This window comes from Eriocheir sinensis, chromosome 9 (assembly GCF_024679095.1).
Source record: "Eriocheir sinensis breed Jianghai 21 chromosome 9, ASM2467909v1, whole genome shotgun sequence".
Lineage (NCBI taxonomy): Eukaryota > Metazoa > Arthropoda > Malacostraca > Decapoda > Varunidae > Eriocheir > Eriocheir sinensis.
In genome coordinates, this window is record NC_066517.1 from 19,309,361 (window position 1) to 19,328,877 (window position 19,517).

Below are 19,517 nucleotides of genomic sequence, written 5' to 3' on the forward strand. Positions count from 1 at the left end.
CGTACTCAGAACCTCGTATTTACCGTTTTCTGAGCCATAGCTATTGCCAAAAAACACCAATAATTAATCTTTTTATCAATAACTTTATTTGAAGATGGTTATTGGGGTCGAGGAGGCAGTTTTGGGGTCGGAAATCAGGCTGAGTACGACAATCTGGCACCGTTGCTTTTGACCACTTCTGCCTCGTATTTACCGTTTTCTTAGCCATAGCTACTGCCAAAAACACCAATAATTAATCTTTTTTGTCAATAACTTTTTTGAAGGTGGTTATTTGGGTCGAGAAGGCAGTTTTGAGGTCGGAAATTGGCATTGTAGGGTACGACAATATGGCACCGTTGCTTTTGACCTGCGCTTCTTAGGTCCTCCTGCTGTCGGTCCTCTCTTCTTCTTATTCCCACACTTTCCTTTTCAATAGTACGTAACTTTCCTCACTGTGATACCCTAACGCATTGTAATTTTCTGTTTTTCACCGTTCTTCACAACACCGCCGTTCCGTTCCGCGTTCCTCTGTTCAGGCGGGGATTTTGAATTGCTGATACAGGCGCCCGAGGAAAATTGCCTTATTCTCAGTATTATTATTGAACACAGACCAATATAGAAAGCTGGGAGGATACAAATGCTATAAGATACTGAGTCTGTAACCCCCAACGCACCTATGGCAAAAGAGAATAAGGTCAATAAGGACTGACTTTTGAATTACTCAACACAGATCAATATAGAGAGCTGGGAGAATACAAATACTTGAATCTGTATCCCCACACACACCTATAACAAAAGAGAATTTGGTAAAAAAGAGATGATTAAGGTAAGGTAAAGAGATGATTAAACACAGACCTATACAGAGAACTGGGGGAATACAAATACTATAACCTACTGGGTCTGTAACCCCACACACACCTATAACAAAAGAGAATTAGGTAAAAAGAGATGATTAAGATACGGTAAAAAAGAAATGATTGAGGTCTGGCTACTCAGGGCTTTGAATTGCTGATGAAGGCGCCCGCGGAAAATAGCCCTATTGTCAGTATTATTATTAAACACAGACCAATATAGAAAGCTGGGAGAATACAAATACTATAACCTACTGAGTCTGTAACCCCACACACACCTCTGACAAGAGAATAAGGTCTGGCTTCTGAATTGCTTATGCTGGTACCTGCAGAAAATCACCTTATTATCAACATTATCAGCAAATATAAAGGAATAGGTTGAGACAGAAGAGCTAGTACAAATACTATAAGCTACCGAGTCTGTAACTCTGACACCACCTATGGCACAGAAATTTAGGTTTCATTCTCTCTCTCTCTCTCTCTCTCTCTCTCTCTCTCTCTCTCTCTCTCTCTCTCTCTCTCTCTCTCTCTCTCTCTCTCTCTCTCTCTCTCTCTCTCTCTCTCTCTCTCTCTCTCTCTCTGTATATATGTGTGTGTGTGTGCGTGTGTGTCACAACGGCCTGATCATGAGTTGGAATCGCGTCGCCAGCAAGTATACCCTCCTGATTAGAGCAACTGCAAGGCTCATCAGTCGATCTCTGGGTACTGGCAGGATCTCACACACACCATCCCCCTTGCTCAAGTGGGGACAGTTACCACTCATAGTCAGCAGAAAAAAAAAAACGGCCTGAGTGGGGCTTGAACCTCTGCCTGTCAGGCCGTGAAGCCTGGCAGCGCAGTGCTTCACTGACTGAGCTATCAGTGAGGTGTCATCAAGGACTAAATAAGAAAAAAAACTTCAACATTTTGTACTTATAAATTCTGGTTCATTATAAAAACCACATCTCTGAGCTATTCTCTGGTAAAACTAACCATTACTCTTCACTATACATGTTTTGCTACACGGTAAAGACTATATACAAGATTTTATTATTGCTTATCATCAACACAATCTATGTTTCTGAAAAGGACACCATTTCACAAATTAGTCATATGATTTGAAAACAAAGAAAACAAACAAATAAATTATGATGTGAGATACAACTTCTTAAAAATGTTTGACAAACCTCCAGTTTGGCTAGCAAGGACCTTCTATAGTAGCATTAATAGCAAACTTTTGTGAGTGTACTAACATATAGTCTTTTTACTGTTCTTTATAATGCTTCTAATAAGAAATATAGTTTTCTCTTTCTATTTCCATAGCTCATGAATAATGAACTTTACTATGAGCAACAATGCTGATATCTTTATTTACACAGTTCCATAAATCTTAAAAGAATCATTTTCAAATTTTAATTTATATATATATATATATATATATATATATATATATATATATATATATATATATATATATATATATATATATATATATATATATATATATATATATATATATATATATATACCAATCAGACTGCTTTCCTGAATCAAATTTATTTTGTAGAATATTGCAATGCTCGTGTTCACCTCACTAATCACAAAATTGGAAGACCTTGGCTATGCCCCGAACAAGAGAGAGGTCTATGTTCTTGCTGTGGGGAACAGAAGTCTTAGAACTGAGACTAACACAAACAATCTTCCCTTATGCTTGCCACAAACTCCAGGTCTATTCAAGATGGCACACATAAGGCACATTTCTTGAAAAGCTACCTGGGGTTTAGAGCTCTCCAATAAAATGATCAGTAATCACTCATCATACTGAATACTTCAAACATTTCTGCATCCTTGTACTACTCAGGCATAAAAGGGCTGTGATTTTACCCTTGGCCTATCTGTTCTAGTACTGATAAATAAATAAAGGCCTTCCTCTCTCTCTGACCAAGTCTCTGGCCAGTGACAATGATCCATGCTAGGCCGCTGTGATGTAGTTCACATCTTCCACATCCGGCCCCTCTAGGACAGTGCTCTCCTGTTCCAGTCCGTAGTCATAACCTCCATAGTAGCTGTAGTCATACTCATATTCACTGTTAAAAAAAAAGCAAACAGTATTAACTAAGATGCAATCAGCAAATCATAAATGTTTCCACAGTTTATTACACACTAAGAAAGTTCATCCCATTTACTCCTGTTTCATTACTGCCCACACGTTTGTGTCACCCATAAGTTAAGGTTACTCGAGGTGAAGACTCACTCAGTGCAGGATGCAGCAATGCGTCCATCGATACAGTGACACACATTGGGGCCAATACACCTGCTGCCATGGCCACAGCCTCCCTCACACACCGCTGAAACAAGGCCAGTGTAATGTTTCTGTTGATATGGAAATCCCCTTCCCTATCACCTACTACTGTAATACTTACATTTTCATTCTTTTTATGAAATTAAAATTAAGTTTCAGAAAATGTTAGGGAATTTTTCATTATAACTGTACATGCATACAAAGCACCTCATGCTGACAGTATTCTTTCTTGGAGTGCAGTGTTTAAGGGTGATCAATTCACCTCAATTGGTAATTAATCCCAGCTTCCAAGTAACCTTCATTTGTCACATTAATTGATAGACACAGTGTAAACTGTACTTTTCTTAACTTATTATTACTCCTTGTGCCTGTAGCTACCTGCTTGAAAAAAAGTATATCAATAACAAAATTACACTAAAAGGTAAAAGGATATAATATGAAAATCTGACAAAACTTAATATAGATACTGACATTTATAAAACTATGAATCTATTATTCAATATTTTCTAGAATAGATAAATGTAATTCTACAGTGAATTTCTGTCAAAAAAGCATACGGTAAGTAACATAATTTTGCAAACCACTTAGTTATGATTAAAGCAAAGCTTAAATTGGAAAGTCTTGGTGATGTGGGAAATGTATAAAGTCATGTCAATTTCATGTGTAAGAGTGGGAACACTAAGTACAGGAGACAATTTGACATTGACATGAGACAAAAGACAACACTGGCGGGTCACAGGACGGCCCCACCAAGACTCACGCGTTTGACAACGGGATCCAGAGTACCCCGGGAGGCAGGTGCAGCGATGAGGCCCGGTGCAGACACCGCCATGCAGGCACGGCAGCAGACAAAGAGCTGTCAATGAGCATTGGTGAGTGGTTAATGCGAGCGATGGATAAGCGCTTGATCGAGAAAAAATTAAAGGGTGCTAGGGGCAGCATGGGGAACAGGAGCAGCTAGGCTGTGGAGCTTGGGCAGTCAAGGATGGCTGGTGGTGAGGCTGAGAACAAAACAATGGCATGACAACAAAATTGGTTAGGGAGCTCTGTTAGATGAATGTGGTTAGACACATGGCATACATTCAGACCAGGGAATATTCCCTACTACTGAAATACATATCAAGTTGCTGATTTTTAATCACTTTAAAACTTTGGTAAAAAAATATAGAGGTAATGATCCTAAAACCTATGATAATGTAAGTAGTACTGCAAACACAACAATGCATGTAACATTCTAAAGGAAAAAACAGATTCTTGAAATCTCCAAACACATTCCTGACACTCAACAACAGTTCATTAGATTTTTTTTAGACAAATTATTGAACAGTGAGGTAGTGGTGGGGAGGGGGCAAGACATGGTGAGGACATGCATCACCTTGACTCTTGGGGTGACTGGGTAAGAGAAAGGTTGTTTTTTGACCTGAATTTTCTAGATTATCAGCTACCAGAGAACTTGAATATAAGGCCTCTGGAATGATTGTAAGATTATACCACTAAGCTGCATCTGCATACCTAAAAACTGAATACTTCAGGTGCCATAACACTACTATGAAGAGAGAGATATTCTGTATTAATATAATGTTCATAACAGTGAGTTCAGATGTAATGTTAAATACATATATACATTTTAAAGGTTAATCACACAAAACTATTTTCCCTCAAGTTTGAATTGACATGAAACTTTGACTACTTCCGTACTTCATATAGAGATAAAAGATGGTGATTTGGGATTTACGTAAGTCTTTAATCTTAATGCCAATACAATTTACTTTGATGATGATTAATATCATTTAAACATCAGTGATTAACCTTTAAATTTGTGTCTGTTTGTGAGGAATTAATGAGAAGTATCATGAGTGGCATCACCAGCAATAACAACACTTATTATTTGCAACACTACAAGGATGTCTGAGGATGCAGTGTGGTCAGCAGATCACTGCCCCCAGACAAACAAGACAATGGCATTCTCCATCACACTGTGTGACTCACGGGTCTGGCAACGAGTGCCAGTGTAGCCTTCTTGGCAGCTGCACTTGTACGGCGCAACGCAGGTGCCGCCATTCAGACACGAGGGGGTACAGAGAGCTGTTTGCGGGAGGGCATGTCACTCACCTCATGTGTCACTTAATACATACCTCATGTGTGTCACTTAATACATTCTTCATGTTGCTGTGTTGCTTTGTATGTACAAATGAGTTGTAAAAACAGGCAACCTTGAAGCCCCAAGATACAAGGAAGAGTTTGCAAGAAATTCAAACAATTCAAAGATGAAAAACTACATAAAATACCTAGAATGACTGAACACAAGGTACAAGTATATCTGACCCTATAGCAGGAATGGTACAACAGTAAATAGTAAACATCTAAAATGTGAGGATGCCAAAAGAATGTAGATGCTCTGACATTGAACAGGGCAATATGGCAACAGGAGTGTTGTGAGATAGACAACATACCGTGCTGGCAATGGTCCCCAACATAGCCTGGAGGACAAGAACACACATGGTTGGTCAGGCAGACACCCCCATGCAGGCAGCGGCGGCCACAGTTGGATACACAGTCTGGCAGTCCTGACCATGACCCGTCACTCAGGCAGGTCAGTACTGATGACCCGTTGGTGATTGTGCCTGAACAAAGAGAAAGAAAAATTGGCTATACACACATTATGTTAGAGTGCATGACAAAACTTAATATCTTTGAGAAATTCAGAGAGGAAATAAGTGTTTCTATTTATTTGAATGTGTCATCCTTGGTAAATTGTATATCATATGTAAAAGGACTTTGCCATATATAAATCATACTATCAATCAATGAATGAACCAGCTGATCAATAAATGCCATATTAATACCACATATTTGGTCTTTATATCTACTTTTTCCTCTTAACTTTTTAAATGGTCTCTTACATGAGCTGAAAAGCCAAGCAGCACAAAAAAAGCCAAAATATCAAAAAAGTCAAACTAAATAAAAATACAAATGGAATAAAGCTGCAGAAATGTCTGGTTGTGCAAAGAAAAACTGAGCAGTTAAAAGAGCCAGCCTGTGAAAAAGCAGCTGGGTTGTGCAAAAAATGCAAGGTAGCAAAAATTAGGCTGGATAAAAAAGGCAAACTATAAAAAGCCAGACTATATAAAATAAAATAAAAGCTTTAAGAGAAAGGTTGTATGAGAAAGACAGGCCGTACAAAAGAGACAGGGACGTGCAAAAACGGCAGGTTGCAAAATAGACTTAGGCTGTAAAAAAAGGTACAATTATAATACTGGTTGTGCAAAAGCTAGGTAGAACAAAGCCAGGTGCACTAAAGCATGGCTGTACAAAAAAGCTGAGCAGTAAAGAAGCCAAGCCATATAAGAAAAAACAGGATAGTGTTGAGGGCAGCCTTACCGGGTGGACAGCGGTACCTCACTCTGTCCTTGTAGTAAAATGACCTTCCGATAATCACTGCACCATTTGTGTTGACTCTTGGCCGTCCACATGACAGTCCTGATAAAGGCAAACAGTTTCAATAAGCTTGTACATGACTATAAGTTTGTATGGCTCTTAAACACACATCACTTCAGATTTTGTTATTTCTGGAAGATACGGAGTACGAGTAGTATGTGTTTTTGTTTTTTTGTAAAGGAATTAGACCAAGAGTGGGACAAAAATAATGTTTACAAAAAATTATGTTAACAGTAGATGCCAAAAAGAATATTAAAATTTTTGTTCTAGAGATGTCTTGATAGTCCCTCTTAGTGACAGGCAGTAAGACAAACAGATGAAACACACCAAAGATAAGGATCCAAGTAAAATGACTAAATTAACTCTTCTCACTTGAGCACTGTCCCCTGACACTGGACCACTGGCCAGTTTCCAGGCACACTGAACTCAGGTCACCACGCATGATGAACCCATCTTGGCAGGTGTAGTAAACCTGGTCTTGATACACCCTGTTGGAGGTGAGGGCAGGGGGCAGGCTGGCTGTCTTGGGTGGTGAGGGGGGTGGGCCACACTTAACAGCTGCAGAAGCAAGGGTTACAAGGAAAATCAGGGACAGAAAATAGAGGCTCTTAGTGAAACAGAAATAGAGAAAGGTAGGTCATAATTCATAGCTAAAGAAGCAAGAGTAAATGGAAAATTAAAGATAGAAATGTAAGAAATTACTAAAACAGAAATAATGGAAAGTGTTGGGTGGGAGGGTGGCAACCACACCACAACTATAAAAGCAAGTGTTACCAAAATGAATTCAGGGTCTGAGGGGACATCTCTTTAGTACACTGTTAAAGCATTGGCCTTTCTATCCTCCTGGTCACAGGATTGAGTCTGCCCCGGGTGGAGGCTGTTGTTACATCTATCATCTATTACAATCCCTCATGGCTTTTCCCAAGAAGACCCATTTCTCATGTTTTTTTAAAGTAACAAATACCTCCTAGTACAACACTGTCACCAATGCTGACACACTCACCCTGGCAGGTTGGAGTGATGGACGACCACTCTCCAGAGGCTTGGCATGTGATGTGGGGCTCTCCATGCAGTATATATCCCTCCTCACACCTGAACTTGACCTGGTCTCCATACTGGGTCCCAACACCCATGGCAAACCCATACTTGGGAGCCTTCATTTCCCCACAGTCCTTCCCTGAAAAGAGACAACAAACAGTAGTGTATTACTGCTAAATGAATCCACTACTAGTAAGTTTAACTTTAGTTGCTGAGGTTATAGCTCCCATAAACACTAATATTACTACAGCCATACATGACACTCACTGAAACACTGAGGATCATTCCCACTCCATGTGGCATTTGTTGTACAGGTTCTGACTTTTTCCCCAAAGAGTTGGTATCCAGGATCACAGCTGTATCGTGCCCTTGAGTGCAGCACAGTGTAATGGCTCTCCAGCTTCCCATTTGTAGGTGCCTTGAGAAACAGGTTGGGGCAAATGATTCATACAATATAACAGCAAAAATCTAATATCTAATAATCTACTTTATCAGTCTACAGCTACAAAGCTACAAAGCTTGTTGAAAATATATATTGAATTTTCAACTTTAAAAAAAAATATTAAAAACTACAACAACAAACTCAAGAGTTTTTGATTACCTTTCAAAAATGCTTAGCAACAGCTACTTTACTCCCAATTTAACTTTTCAAAGGACAAACATTGAGGAAAATGTTTCAAACACATTCCAGACACCCCCAAGACAGTGCTCTAATCCACAGATGAGGGACAGTTCACAAGTTACCTCAAGGGAGCCACAGTCAACTGGCAGACACACAGGGATGTCGCCCTTCCAGGTGGCATCCACATCACACTCCACTGACGGGTTGCCCACCAGCATGTAGCCGTACATGCAGGAGTAGTTGGCGATGCTGCCCAGACTGAAGTGTTTGGCTGTTATTTTCCCGTAGGCTGGCACTGCTGGCTCAAAGCAGTTGACTGGATCACAGGTAGTGCTGCACAGGACAATTCATTATCATCTTAGTACAATATTTTCTTAATTAATGTTTAAATTTTAAAGTAGCCCTAGAAATGGAATCCAATTCTTTCATCCTCCCTTTCTATAATTTTTTAATTATCCTGTGAGGAATCCCACATACCCATCTTGCTAATCCATTACCATCCACAGATAACTTTCTCTTGTTCTATGTTTTGAACTAGACCCAGTTCTAGAATCTTACTGCTACAATTCTCTCTTCCTCTAATTCTACAAGTCACCATACTCTTGTGTTCACTACATCTAACTTATTCATATCAGTTATTTGTCCTTTCACTCCCTCTCACCTTCTTTAGATGACCATGCCACCTCAGTATGTTGCATTTCATTACTTAATAAACAGATCCTACAGTTATGGTCATACACTCAGTCATTGAAGCACTTACTTGTAGTCCAGCCAGTGACCTAAACTGCAGGTGACCATCTCATCTCCAGTCAAGCTGTAGCCATGGTTGCAGGAGAAGGTGGCTCTCTGGGGTCGCACGGTCTTGTCAATGAGTGCCTCACCGTTCAGCAAGGGAGGAGGCTCACTACACAGTGACTCCACACAGGTATAGGAGTCTCCATGCCACGTCCCATCAGCCTCACACACCCGATACTCACCTCCTGCAAGTGAAAGGAATTCCTGTGTTCAGTATAATTTATCTTTGTCATTGGAAGAGTTGTTGTGCTCACTTTAATTTACGTTTGCTATTAGGAGAATCATTGTACTGTACTCAGTTTAATGTCTTTGTCACTGAGATGCCTATTATTGTGTCCTGTCTAATTTGCCATAGTCATAAATTTACTTTACTCTTAATTTTTATCATTAGGAAAATTACTGTGCTTAGCTTATACATATATATTTTTCATTTATCCTTCTCCTCCTCTTTACATCATTATTTTGTCTGCTTTCCTTAATGAACGAACTTGAGTCCAGAATAATTAGTAAAATCATGAGAATATGCACAAAACTATACTGAAGAAAAATAGAACTTGAGCCATGAAATCATTTCTAAATAATACAAATAAAAAAATAATGAAAAATATATTTATTTTTTGAGACAAACCACCAATTATTCTATACCTTGAAGCTCATAACCTTCCACACATGAATATGAGACGGTAGAGGCATAGCCGTACTTCACTCCATGCTCTGCCACCACAAAGTGTGTGATGCTAAAGGGCAGGACAGAGGGCGGCCCACACTCCACTGGACGGCAGGTGGGTGGCTCAGAGCTCCAGGAACCGTCAGCCTCACACCTCAACACACCTGTTCCCTGGAGAAGGTTGTTTTGTCAGAAATGGATTAGATTCTTACAGGAAAGACGACATACCACAGGCAAAGCAAATAATAAAAAAAAGGGTAAAAGAAGACAAAGGAAGAAGCAAAGATATATTATTAAAATATATTTTCACCAATGTCTTCATGCTCATTATTCCTCCAAAAACTACCAAACAAGTTTCCACCTGATATATAAAAATACATCTTTTAGTTTGGCTTCACACCTCAACACACCTGCCCCCAGGTGAAAAGTCTCCTCAGAAATGGAAGACATGCTTGTGACAAAAAAAATGTTACCCTATCAAATATGGAAAAATACCAAACCAAACAGAAAGAGAAAGATCATAACTGCAGATGAGAGTACAACAAAGCACAAGGAACAAATGATGAGTATACATCTGGAGGGAGAGAGGAAGAGAGCACAGCAGCAATGAGTCCTTACTTCCATGGCATAACCCTCACGACATGAGTAGTTGGCAGTGCTTCCATAGAGAAACTCTGTGACATCAACAATTGCATTGTCAGGGTAGCTGGGAGGGCTGCAGGACACTCTTCGGCAGCGTACAGGCTCGTTTGACCATGTTCCCGACTCAGTACATGCAGCCTTGGTCGAACCTCTGGCTTCATACCCCTCATCACAGGCCCACGTGACCTCATCATCTACTCGATAAACTGGTGGGATAAGACCTCATCAGTCATTCTGCTTCATTCGGTATGTTCACTAATCTAGAGTAAGTTCACTAATGGCTCAGCCCTACTTTCCAGACTCAGTGAAATGGAGAATGAAAATTATATGAAAGAAAACCATAAACCATGTGACTTACTGATTCAACAAATTGGCAGAAAGACATTCTTATAATCATGTAGAGGAAACTTTTGAGACAATATATGATTTTTTTACAGTTGTGGAGGCAGCTGAAGGGTAAAATAAAGAATAAACAATAAGGCCCACTTGCTTATTCAACTCTAAATATTCGTGTGCATGATTCCAACTCGCAACAAATTGTATAAAAACTCTGGAAGTAATGTTCATGATATTAGAAATTTAGATTGGAAAACCTTACAGTGGAAACAGTGGACAGAGTAGGTAATATTAATCATACGACTTACTTTTTTCAACCACTCGACTCAACACTTCCCTGTTCTTCTTGTGGCCTTTTTTGCCCTTTTTCCCCTTTTTCTTGCTCTTCTTCAACTTTTGAGTTTGTGGAAGGAACTCAAAGACCTCTACTTCATCTTGCACTTCATTCTCATCCTCCTCTTCCACAATGGTCTCTTCTGCATCAAGATAGCAATAGTAAAAGCAACATCAGTAGACTCTAGTGTATTATCAAATGGTTCATAATAACGTCTTTCAAAATTTTTTACAGATATATTTAACATGGCGTGTTAATGATATTGCTAAAATATTAAAAGTATGAATCTATAGCATAAATGATCAGAAGTTCTTCAGTAATCTGTGAATATTCAGTGTGATACATCTTACAGGACTCTTTGCTCCGACATATAAATAAAAAAAAAATTATTGTTTCTTGAGCCTCTCCTGAACCCCTGTAGAGGCTGTGATGGTGATGGCAATGGTGATGAAAGTGATGATGATGATGATAATGCTGATGGTGGAAGCAAGACTGTTATGGAAGCCTTACTGTTGTGACTCATGTGTACTAAAGGCCAATAAAAACAACCCAGCTTCCAATCAACTAAACTGCCTGGTTATCACCTGGTAAATCATTGATGAATACAAGTCAAATTGCAACTAAAGAAAGGTAGATAGAAGAGAAGCACTGCAGTGTCATTAATCCTACAATGGCATAATAGCCTTATATGCTGATACACGACACTTGCCTTTCTGCACTATGTATCCATGTTGGGGAGAGGCAGGGTCGGAGCACAGGGTGAGCTCACACAGAGGTGCTCGTGCAGTCCACTGCCCAGACTGTACACAGGTGCTCCATTCAGGCCCATCTAGATGGTATCCTCGCTCACACTGGAAGGTCACCTACAGAGGAAGAAGTTCAAGGATATTTATAGTTTCAGGTATTGGTAGGTGGGGCATGTTTACAACACTCCGAGATAGAAAAATAAAGTACTGCTACCAAAATGAGTATTGATATACATTTTTTATTTTGACAGTAATTCAAAGCTATTTTTTGGCACAATTTTCCTGAGCAGCTTTTGCATGATATAAATACTGATAAATGGAATGGTGTGTACAAACATGCAAACATACTCCTGTGTGCCAACCTTCCCTTTACCACACTAGAGCCACACCTGGGATCCATAAGTGGTGCTGTTGCCCTCCACCACCACGTTGTCTCCTGAGGGTGGTGGACCACAGTCAATCTGAACGCAACGAGGTGGTGAGGTGTCCCAATGTCTCTCTTGCACACAGTTAAGGACAGCTGCTCCTTCCATGCGGTAGCCCTCAACACATGAGTACCGCACAGTGCCCCCAACCTGCAGCAAGTTTGTGTTATTAGACTTCAGAAACATAAGCAATTTGGGGTGATTAGAAGTAAAGTGAGTGGCAATAAACTGAAACTATTTCCTCCTTAAGGTAACACTCAACATGTAAGTACTACACTGTGCCCCAAATCTGTAGTCAGAGCTTGTGTACTGGACTTTAGAAACATGAGAAGTTGCACAAACAAAAAATAAAGGTACTACATAGTCTTTGTACACTAAATTGGTCTCTAAGTCCCACTCCCTCCCTCCTAACTCAACTACATTTCATCTAACCAATCAGCTCCCTTATTTATGGAAGAGGGGGCGGGGCTTTTGGGTCAGTGTGCAATGACTATCGTAATTGACTGAAGCTATTCATTCATACACACACACACACACATACAAAAAAAAAAAAAAAAAAAAAAAAAAAAAGAGTGCACATGCATTTCTATGGGACACAAGCAAATGAGTGACAATAATGACTCAATGAACTTCACATATGTAACATGACTGAAATATTTCTGGTAGTTTTAGAATCAAATTTCAGCAGTTCACAAGTATCACACCTTACCTTCAGGGAGCCTATGTCTCTGATGCCATGGGGTACCTCTGCAGGCATGTCACAAAACAGCTCCACACACATGGGCTGCTCGTCTGTCCAGTACCCATTACTCTGGCACGTCCTGCAGGAAGGAGATGCTGCCATGAAAACAAGGTAACTCTAGAGAGAAGGAACCTATTAAAAATCCCTGACTGCCTAACATAATCAAAGGGATGGTAAGCAAGCTCCACCAAATAATAACCTAACTCCACTGTAATAGAAGTTTTTTTTTCAGGGTTGTAGGGGCAGAGCCATTGGAGAAGTAATGAGTTGGGATGCAGTCTCCAATAATGCATCCACATATCCTGGAATTACCCAAAGTAGGGGATTTCTCACTGGGCTGAAGCAACAAGGCATTCATGAGGATTCAGAACCATAAAGGGACACAACAGAAGCTGCCAACAGAAAAAAAATGGGTGAAATATGAAGAGGATAATTCAGTAATACCCAAAAATCCATACTACAGTTAACATCTAATTACTACTTCAGTTAATATATTATCAACATAAATCTAAGGAAGGAAAGAATAAAACTACCTGACCATTACAAGTTCCCCTTTTGGTATGCTTGTGAAATTATATGCACTCTTTCAATCAACAATCATATCAAGGAAAAAAACTACATTGAGATACCGAGTTCAAGTGTGAAAATGAAAGATTCAGCACAACTCTCGAGATGAGCATATTTCCTGATATAAATGCCGATTTGGAAAGTGGATACAAACTGGTGAACACAGCCCAGTGCACCCCAGAGACAACATTCTCACCTGCTGTGCACTCCCTCCAGCCTGAAGCCCGGGTCACACATGTAGCTCAGGACTGACTGGTACTTGACACTCTCACCAACCATCTGTCCGTTGACCAGAGGCGCAGGTCTTGGACATTCTATAATCCTGCAGTACGGCTCAATGTCTGTCCACTCCTTGCTCTCCTGACAGGTGCGAGAAGCCACCCCAAAGAGTTCGTAGCCTTCATTACACTCATAATTGATGGTTGCTCCAAAAGAAAAGTCATCGCCGGTGATGGTCCCTTGGCGAATATTGATGGGAATGGGACAGGATATTGGGTGGCACTGAGGAATGGAGTCACTCCACCCATCTTCTGTACACCTCAGTAGTCCACTGGAAGCCATGGAGTAGCCATTGTCACATCTGAACTCCACTTCTTCGCCATACTCAAATATCAGCCCCTCTTCAACTTGACTTGGCAAGAGGGTTTGGATGCGGGAAAGTTCCCTTCTCCTTCCATGTCCTTTTTTAACTTTGTGTGCTGCTTTACCTACCACTGCTTGTGTCAATGGCTCAGTCTTGAATAGGAATTCAGTAAAGCTCTTCCTGGTCCAGTTACCATGAGGAATATCAGGTATTTCTGGACAGGTAATCACTTCACAGATGGGAGTCTGGCTGGACCAGGTCCCATCAGCCTGGCACTCCTGAGTGCCTTCTCCAACCAAGTAGTAGCCCTCATAGCAGGTGTATGTTACATTGTGGCTGTACTCATATGTGTCTCCTGTCCTCATTGAATTCAAGGGCTCTGGAGGCTCAGGGCAGGTGACTGGCTGGCAGGTTGGGGAGGCTCCCATCCACTGCCCATCAGCACCACATTTAAGGTTAGAGTGGCCTTGTAAGATGTAGCCTGCATCACACTGGTATGTCAGGGAAGTACCATATGAAATGTCCTGGCTATCTGCAACCAGACTTCCAAACATGATCTGATCTGGTTCTGGACATGTTATCTTGAGACATGAAGTGACATAGTTGCTCCAACTTCCATCTGCAAGGCACTTAGCTGTAGGTGCCCCTAGGAGCTTGTAACCATCCCAGCATGAGAAATGGACCTGGTTACCAAAGGTGAAGTTGGTACCATTGATGTACCCATGAGGCAGGGTACCAGGGTCCCCACAACTGACTGGTTGACACTCTATAACCCCTCCAACCCACTCTCCAATGCTACTGCAAGTCAAGTATGTAGTCTGGGAGGAAGCAGTGTAGCCCTCCTCACACTCGTAATGCAATGTTGTGAATGCAGCAAAGTGTGACTCACTGGAGTTGTACGTAGCATATGGAGGTCTGGATGCAGGAGGACACATTATCTGGACACACTGTGGCAGTTCCTTGTCCCAGTGTCCTGTTGCACCACACATGAATGTTGTCTCTCTTACAGCACGGAAGCCAGGATTGCACAGCACATTAGCATATGATCCAAAGGATCGTCCAGTCATGGTAACCACTCCGTTTGCTGGTGACTCCAAAGTGGTACAGTTAACGATGTCACAGCGTGGGGCTGAGCCTGACCAGGTGGCATTATCCTGACAGACTCGGACGCTCCCTCCTCTTAATACATGTCCCTCGTCACACTCGTAGGTGATTTTGTCGGTAAAGAGGAATGACACCCCAACAGGTCTGCCACCATACAGGGGGGGAGGTGCCCCACAGCTCACCCTCTCACAAGTTGGGGTTGGGGAGCTCCATTTCTCATTATCCAAACAAGTCGCCTTTTGGCTGCCACGCAGTTCATACCCTGCAGAACATTCGTACTCCACCAGGGAGCCACAGGAGTTGTCACTGCCAATCACACGGCCATTAGGTATGCTGTTTGGCAAGGGGTCACAGTAGATAAGGTTGCAAGCAGGCTCCTCTAAGGTCCAGGTGCCATCAACAGTGCAAGTTCTATATTGAGTGCCATTTAGCTTGTAGCATTCCTGACACTCGTATTCAATCTGAGAGTTAACGTACATGTTTCCCTCATAAGCTATGTATCCATTGACAATGAGTGGTGGCACAGTACACGTCACTGCTACACATCGTGGATGAATCCCATCCCACAAGCCATCAGCACTGCAGCGTCGCTCAGCACTCCCCTCAAGCACAAAGCCAAAGAAGCAATCGTATGTTGCCAAGGAGCCATACGTTGTTTCTGTTACCTCCACAGTCCCATTGCCAACATCTGGAGGCTGGCCACAGTTTACTATCTGGCAGGATGGCACAACTCCTAGCCATGCCTTGTTAGCTTGGCACAAAAGTTCAAAATCACCATCCACAAGGGTATAGCCTTCGTTACACACATACTCAGCTCGACTGTTTATTCCTGAGCCAGTGTAAACTATATGACTGTTGGGTACTGCAGGCAGCGTAGAGCAGTAATCCTCATAACAGATTGGTGCTGGGGCATCCCACTCGCCTGTCTCAGTGCAGCGGCGACGGTGGGCACCAATGAGCTTATGGCCAGGCTGACAGTCATATTCAACCACGACATCATAGAGGTTGTCCTCTAGAACCTCAACCACCTGGCCTTGTCCAAAGTCATCAAAACCATTAGATGTCTGACTAAAGTCATCAAAACCATTAGATGACTGACTAAAATCATCAAAGCCATTTGAGGACTGACTAAAATCATCAAAGCCATTTGAGGACTGACCAAATATTTCACTTCCATTTGAGGACTGACCAAACTCGTCAAATCCATTTGAGGACTGACCAAACTCGTCAAATCCATTTGAGGACTGACCAAATATTTCTGATCCATCACCTGGAGACTGCTCAAAATAATCACCATGAGACTGACCATAGTAATCAACCTCAGGGCCAGCTGACTGTGAAAACTCACTGTCAAATGGATCACTAAAATCTTCATAGCCAATACTTGGGAAGTCTAAAGGCCTGGCCTCCCTCTTATTTCTTGGTACAACAACCTCTGAGTCAACTTCAAGTAGGGGGAAGGTATGCGACTGAGGGAAGACAATGGATGTTGGGGGGGGACGGTAGACCACGTACACAACCCCGTTCCGAGGCTTGGCTGCTCCAGGGCACTTGACGACCCGACACTCTGGGACACTTCCTTCCCATTCCCCATCAACTCCATTGCTGATGCAGGCACGAGAGGGATTACCATAGACCTTGAAGCCTTTCTCACACTGGTATTCAGCCACATCTCCAACACGCCACACGTCCCTCTCTCCCAATGAAGCATGAGGAGGCACTTCTGGGGCTGGGCAAGGTGGAGGCAAGCACAAAGACCATGAACCTTCCCACTGCTCATCCTCACCACACATGAGGCTCTTGGCCCCCACCAACACATAGCCTCGGTCACATTTGTACACGGCTGCCTGACTAGTCCTCCCATCAGCGGTCAATGAGGCACGAACCTGAAATGAAGTTGGATCTGTATTACTTGTATGGCTGAATCAAAGAAAAATCAATATACAGTAAACCTCCATTAAGTTAGCATTCTTCAGTTTGTAGTTATGCATAAATCATCAAAGCAAAAAGTATTAATGAATATAAAATCACATTAGCAACTGCTGCAACAAGTAGGAACTATTATTCTGATGTTACATTTTGAGGAATAGGACACTACATGACCTGGACGTTATGTGACTGCCCATGCTCCATATCCTTTGTTTACACATACCAGCTAACCAACTGATTGTTGTTACGTAGTTGCTTGTTGAGCAGTTGCTTATAGTTGTACTAATTGACCTTTTCCATACGTGACACAGACGTCAGCGTCATAGTATAGAAAGGGTTAAGAGGAAATGGAAGAGGATTAATCCTCTTCTAAACCTCTTAATCCTCTTCTAAACCTCTTAATCCTCTTAATCCTCTTCCATTTCCTCTTAAAAGGTTTAGAAGAGGATGAAGAGGAAATGGAAGAGGATTAAGAGGTTCAGAAGAGGATTAACCCTTTCCATATAGTGACGCCGATGGTGACGCCGATGTCGGCATCGCCGTATTGAAGGGGTTCAATGCATTAGCAAGTAGTTTGCAGTTAATGCTACTGGCTTTCTTTCATATCTGTTTTATATTTCTTCTGCCAACAAGTGGTACTAGAGGCAACCCCCCCTATAATCTTATGTGGCCTGTAAATGGCACTTTGTATATTTTTTCTTTTCCCAAACCATCTCCACCCATAATGTTTCTACACTTGCATGATTTATATTTCACCAGCTTACCTTCACAACCCCATTCTCTACGGCTGGTGGCTTGGGGCACTTTGGCTTGGTACACCGAGGCAGCGGGCGGGACCAGGTGAAGTCCTCTTGGCAAGTAATTAGTGGCTCACCTCTCAGCTTGTAGCCCACCTCACACTTTAGCACCACCTGCTCCCCGGGCCGCACAAGGGAACCTCCCTCAACGAACCCATTGGATATGCTGTCGCAAAGAGATATAATAAATATTTACATTCACTGAGAAACATAATTCATATGTAAATAATATCATGTTTTCCTATTGCTTGCAAACCTATATATTGATGACACTTCATGGGACCATATTAGATGGGTATTAGGGCACAGACCAAGGGCTGAAAATCCAGACATAAAAAAATATGACTACAATGCGTTGCTCCATGAAAGAGACAAAAAATGCCAGAGGAAAGAGATGCCAAAAAAGTTATCAAGTTGCTTAAGAGGAGCGGGCAAGAGAAGGGTTTAGGCAGAGGAGGATTAATGCAATATTCCCACTGTGCTCCTATTTTCTTATTTCAATGTAAAATTAATAAAACAAATGTTGCTGAAAGTGGAGTTAAACTTGGGAGCATCTAGGATGAAAAAATCTAAGAAACACTGGCCTCAGGTAGACTGTTGGGGCCTCTTACCTGGGCAGCTCCCCACAGGTACTGGACTGGCACTGAGGGGTGTCGCCGTCCCACTCACCATCCCCACCACAGGTCAGAGAAGCGGGTCCATCCATCTGGTAGCCCTCCTCACACTGGAACCTGATCTCATTAGTTGGCATGTAGTCTGCCAGCCTGGTGGTGACCTGTGTGTGTGGCCCTGTGCTCAGGTTGGGACACCTGATCACTGTAGAAAAGGACAGTGTGATAAACAAACATCAGCATGTATTTCATCATGATACAATTTGCAGTTAATTATATTACAACTAAATGTTACAAATGACTAATTGTGGAAATCATACAGTCAGTCTCATGTGAATGTAGAACCTCCTTAGACTGTAGAAAGTTTGTTTGAGGAATTAATTCAAGACCCTAGAGCAGTAGCATCAACAGAAAGTTAACTCTGTAAACTTAGATTTCATAAACTGTTCAAAGACTTTACTTTTACATGAGAATAACACAATAGGTAAGGCATACAGATTACTAAATACCTCACCATCACATTTGGGAATCTTGTTGCTCCACTTTCCATCTGCTTGACAAACACTCTGTTCCTCGCCTATAAGCTTAAAGCCGGGGTTACAGGTGAACATGATGGTGTCGCCATAACTGTAGCTCCGACCCTCAACATACCCATTGACCAAGTGTCCTGGGAAGCCGCACGACACACCTGTAGATTGGTATAAGTATGTTAAATGTGCTAAAGGAGAATTGCTTTATATGTTTACCAACCCATTTATTGTAGTGTCTGCAGATTTATCACCTGCAGCAGCAGGCTATAATCTGGCAAATTAAAATTTTGAAACATGGAAAGTACATCAGGTATCTGATAATAATATTTTTGAGCTATCAGTGACTCTTTTTTGAAAATCTAAGGTTCTATTTGGTCATTAGAACCTAGAATTGTATAACGAAAAAGGTAATCCAACTCCTCAAGTTCTGATGATATTTTGGTTCAAGTGACTTTTTACATGGCTTTTAAGCCAGTAATATAATGCCGTCAAATAAATCA

At 41.5% G+C, this 19,517-nt stretch overlaps 1 protein-coding gene across 3 annotated transcripts in view; it reads right to left on the bottom strand.

The window, feature by feature from the left end:
* Positions 1–1,727: 1,727 nt before the first annotated feature.
* LOC126996089 (sushi, von Willebrand factor type A, EGF and pentraxin domain-containing protein 1-like) overlaps positions 1,728–19,517 on the bottom strand; it is a 54,197-nt gene continuing 36,407 nt past the window's right edge. Inside the window, exons 32-52 of one of the 3 annotated variants that reach the window (XM_050856184.1) lie at positions 19,002–19,175; positions 18,488–18,692; positions 17,844–18,042; positions 13,660–17,036; positions 12,864–12,975; positions 12,119–12,304; positions 11,693–11,846; positions 10,958–11,125; positions 10,290–10,519; positions 9,650–9,842; positions 8,970–9,189; positions 8,332–8,542; positions 7,855–8,005; positions 7,553–7,726; positions 6,922–7,107; positions 6,493–6,591; positions 5,565–5,735; positions 5,101–5,196; positions 3,872–3,967; positions 3,064–3,157; positions 1,728–2,896 (exon numbers count right to left, since the gene is read on the bottom strand). In XM_050856184.1, coding sequence (XP_050712141.1) covers positions 2,782–2,896; positions 3,064–3,157; positions 3,872–3,967; positions 5,101–5,196; positions 5,565–5,735; positions 6,493–6,591; positions 6,922–7,107; positions 7,553–7,726; positions 7,855–8,005; positions 8,332–8,542; positions 8,970–9,189; positions 9,650–9,842; positions 10,290–10,519; positions 10,958–11,125; positions 11,693–11,846; positions 12,119–12,304; positions 12,864–12,975; positions 13,660–17,036; positions 17,844–18,042; positions 18,488–18,692; positions 19,002–19,175 — 6,611 coding nt within the window. In that variant the 3' untranslated portion in view covers positions 1,728–2,781. The remainder of the gene's footprint in view (positions 2,897–3,063; positions 3,158–3,871; positions 3,968–5,100; positions 5,197–5,564; positions 5,736–6,492; positions 6,592–6,921; positions 7,108–7,552; positions 7,727–7,854; positions 8,006–8,331; positions 8,543–8,969; positions 9,190–9,649; positions 9,843–10,289; positions 10,520–10,957; positions 11,126–11,692; positions 11,847–12,118; positions 12,305–12,863; positions 12,976–13,659; positions 17,037–17,843; positions 18,043–18,487; positions 18,693–19,001; positions 19,176–19,517) is intronic. The other 2 variants (XM_050856186.1, XM_050856185.1) reach the window with 2 other exon arrangements.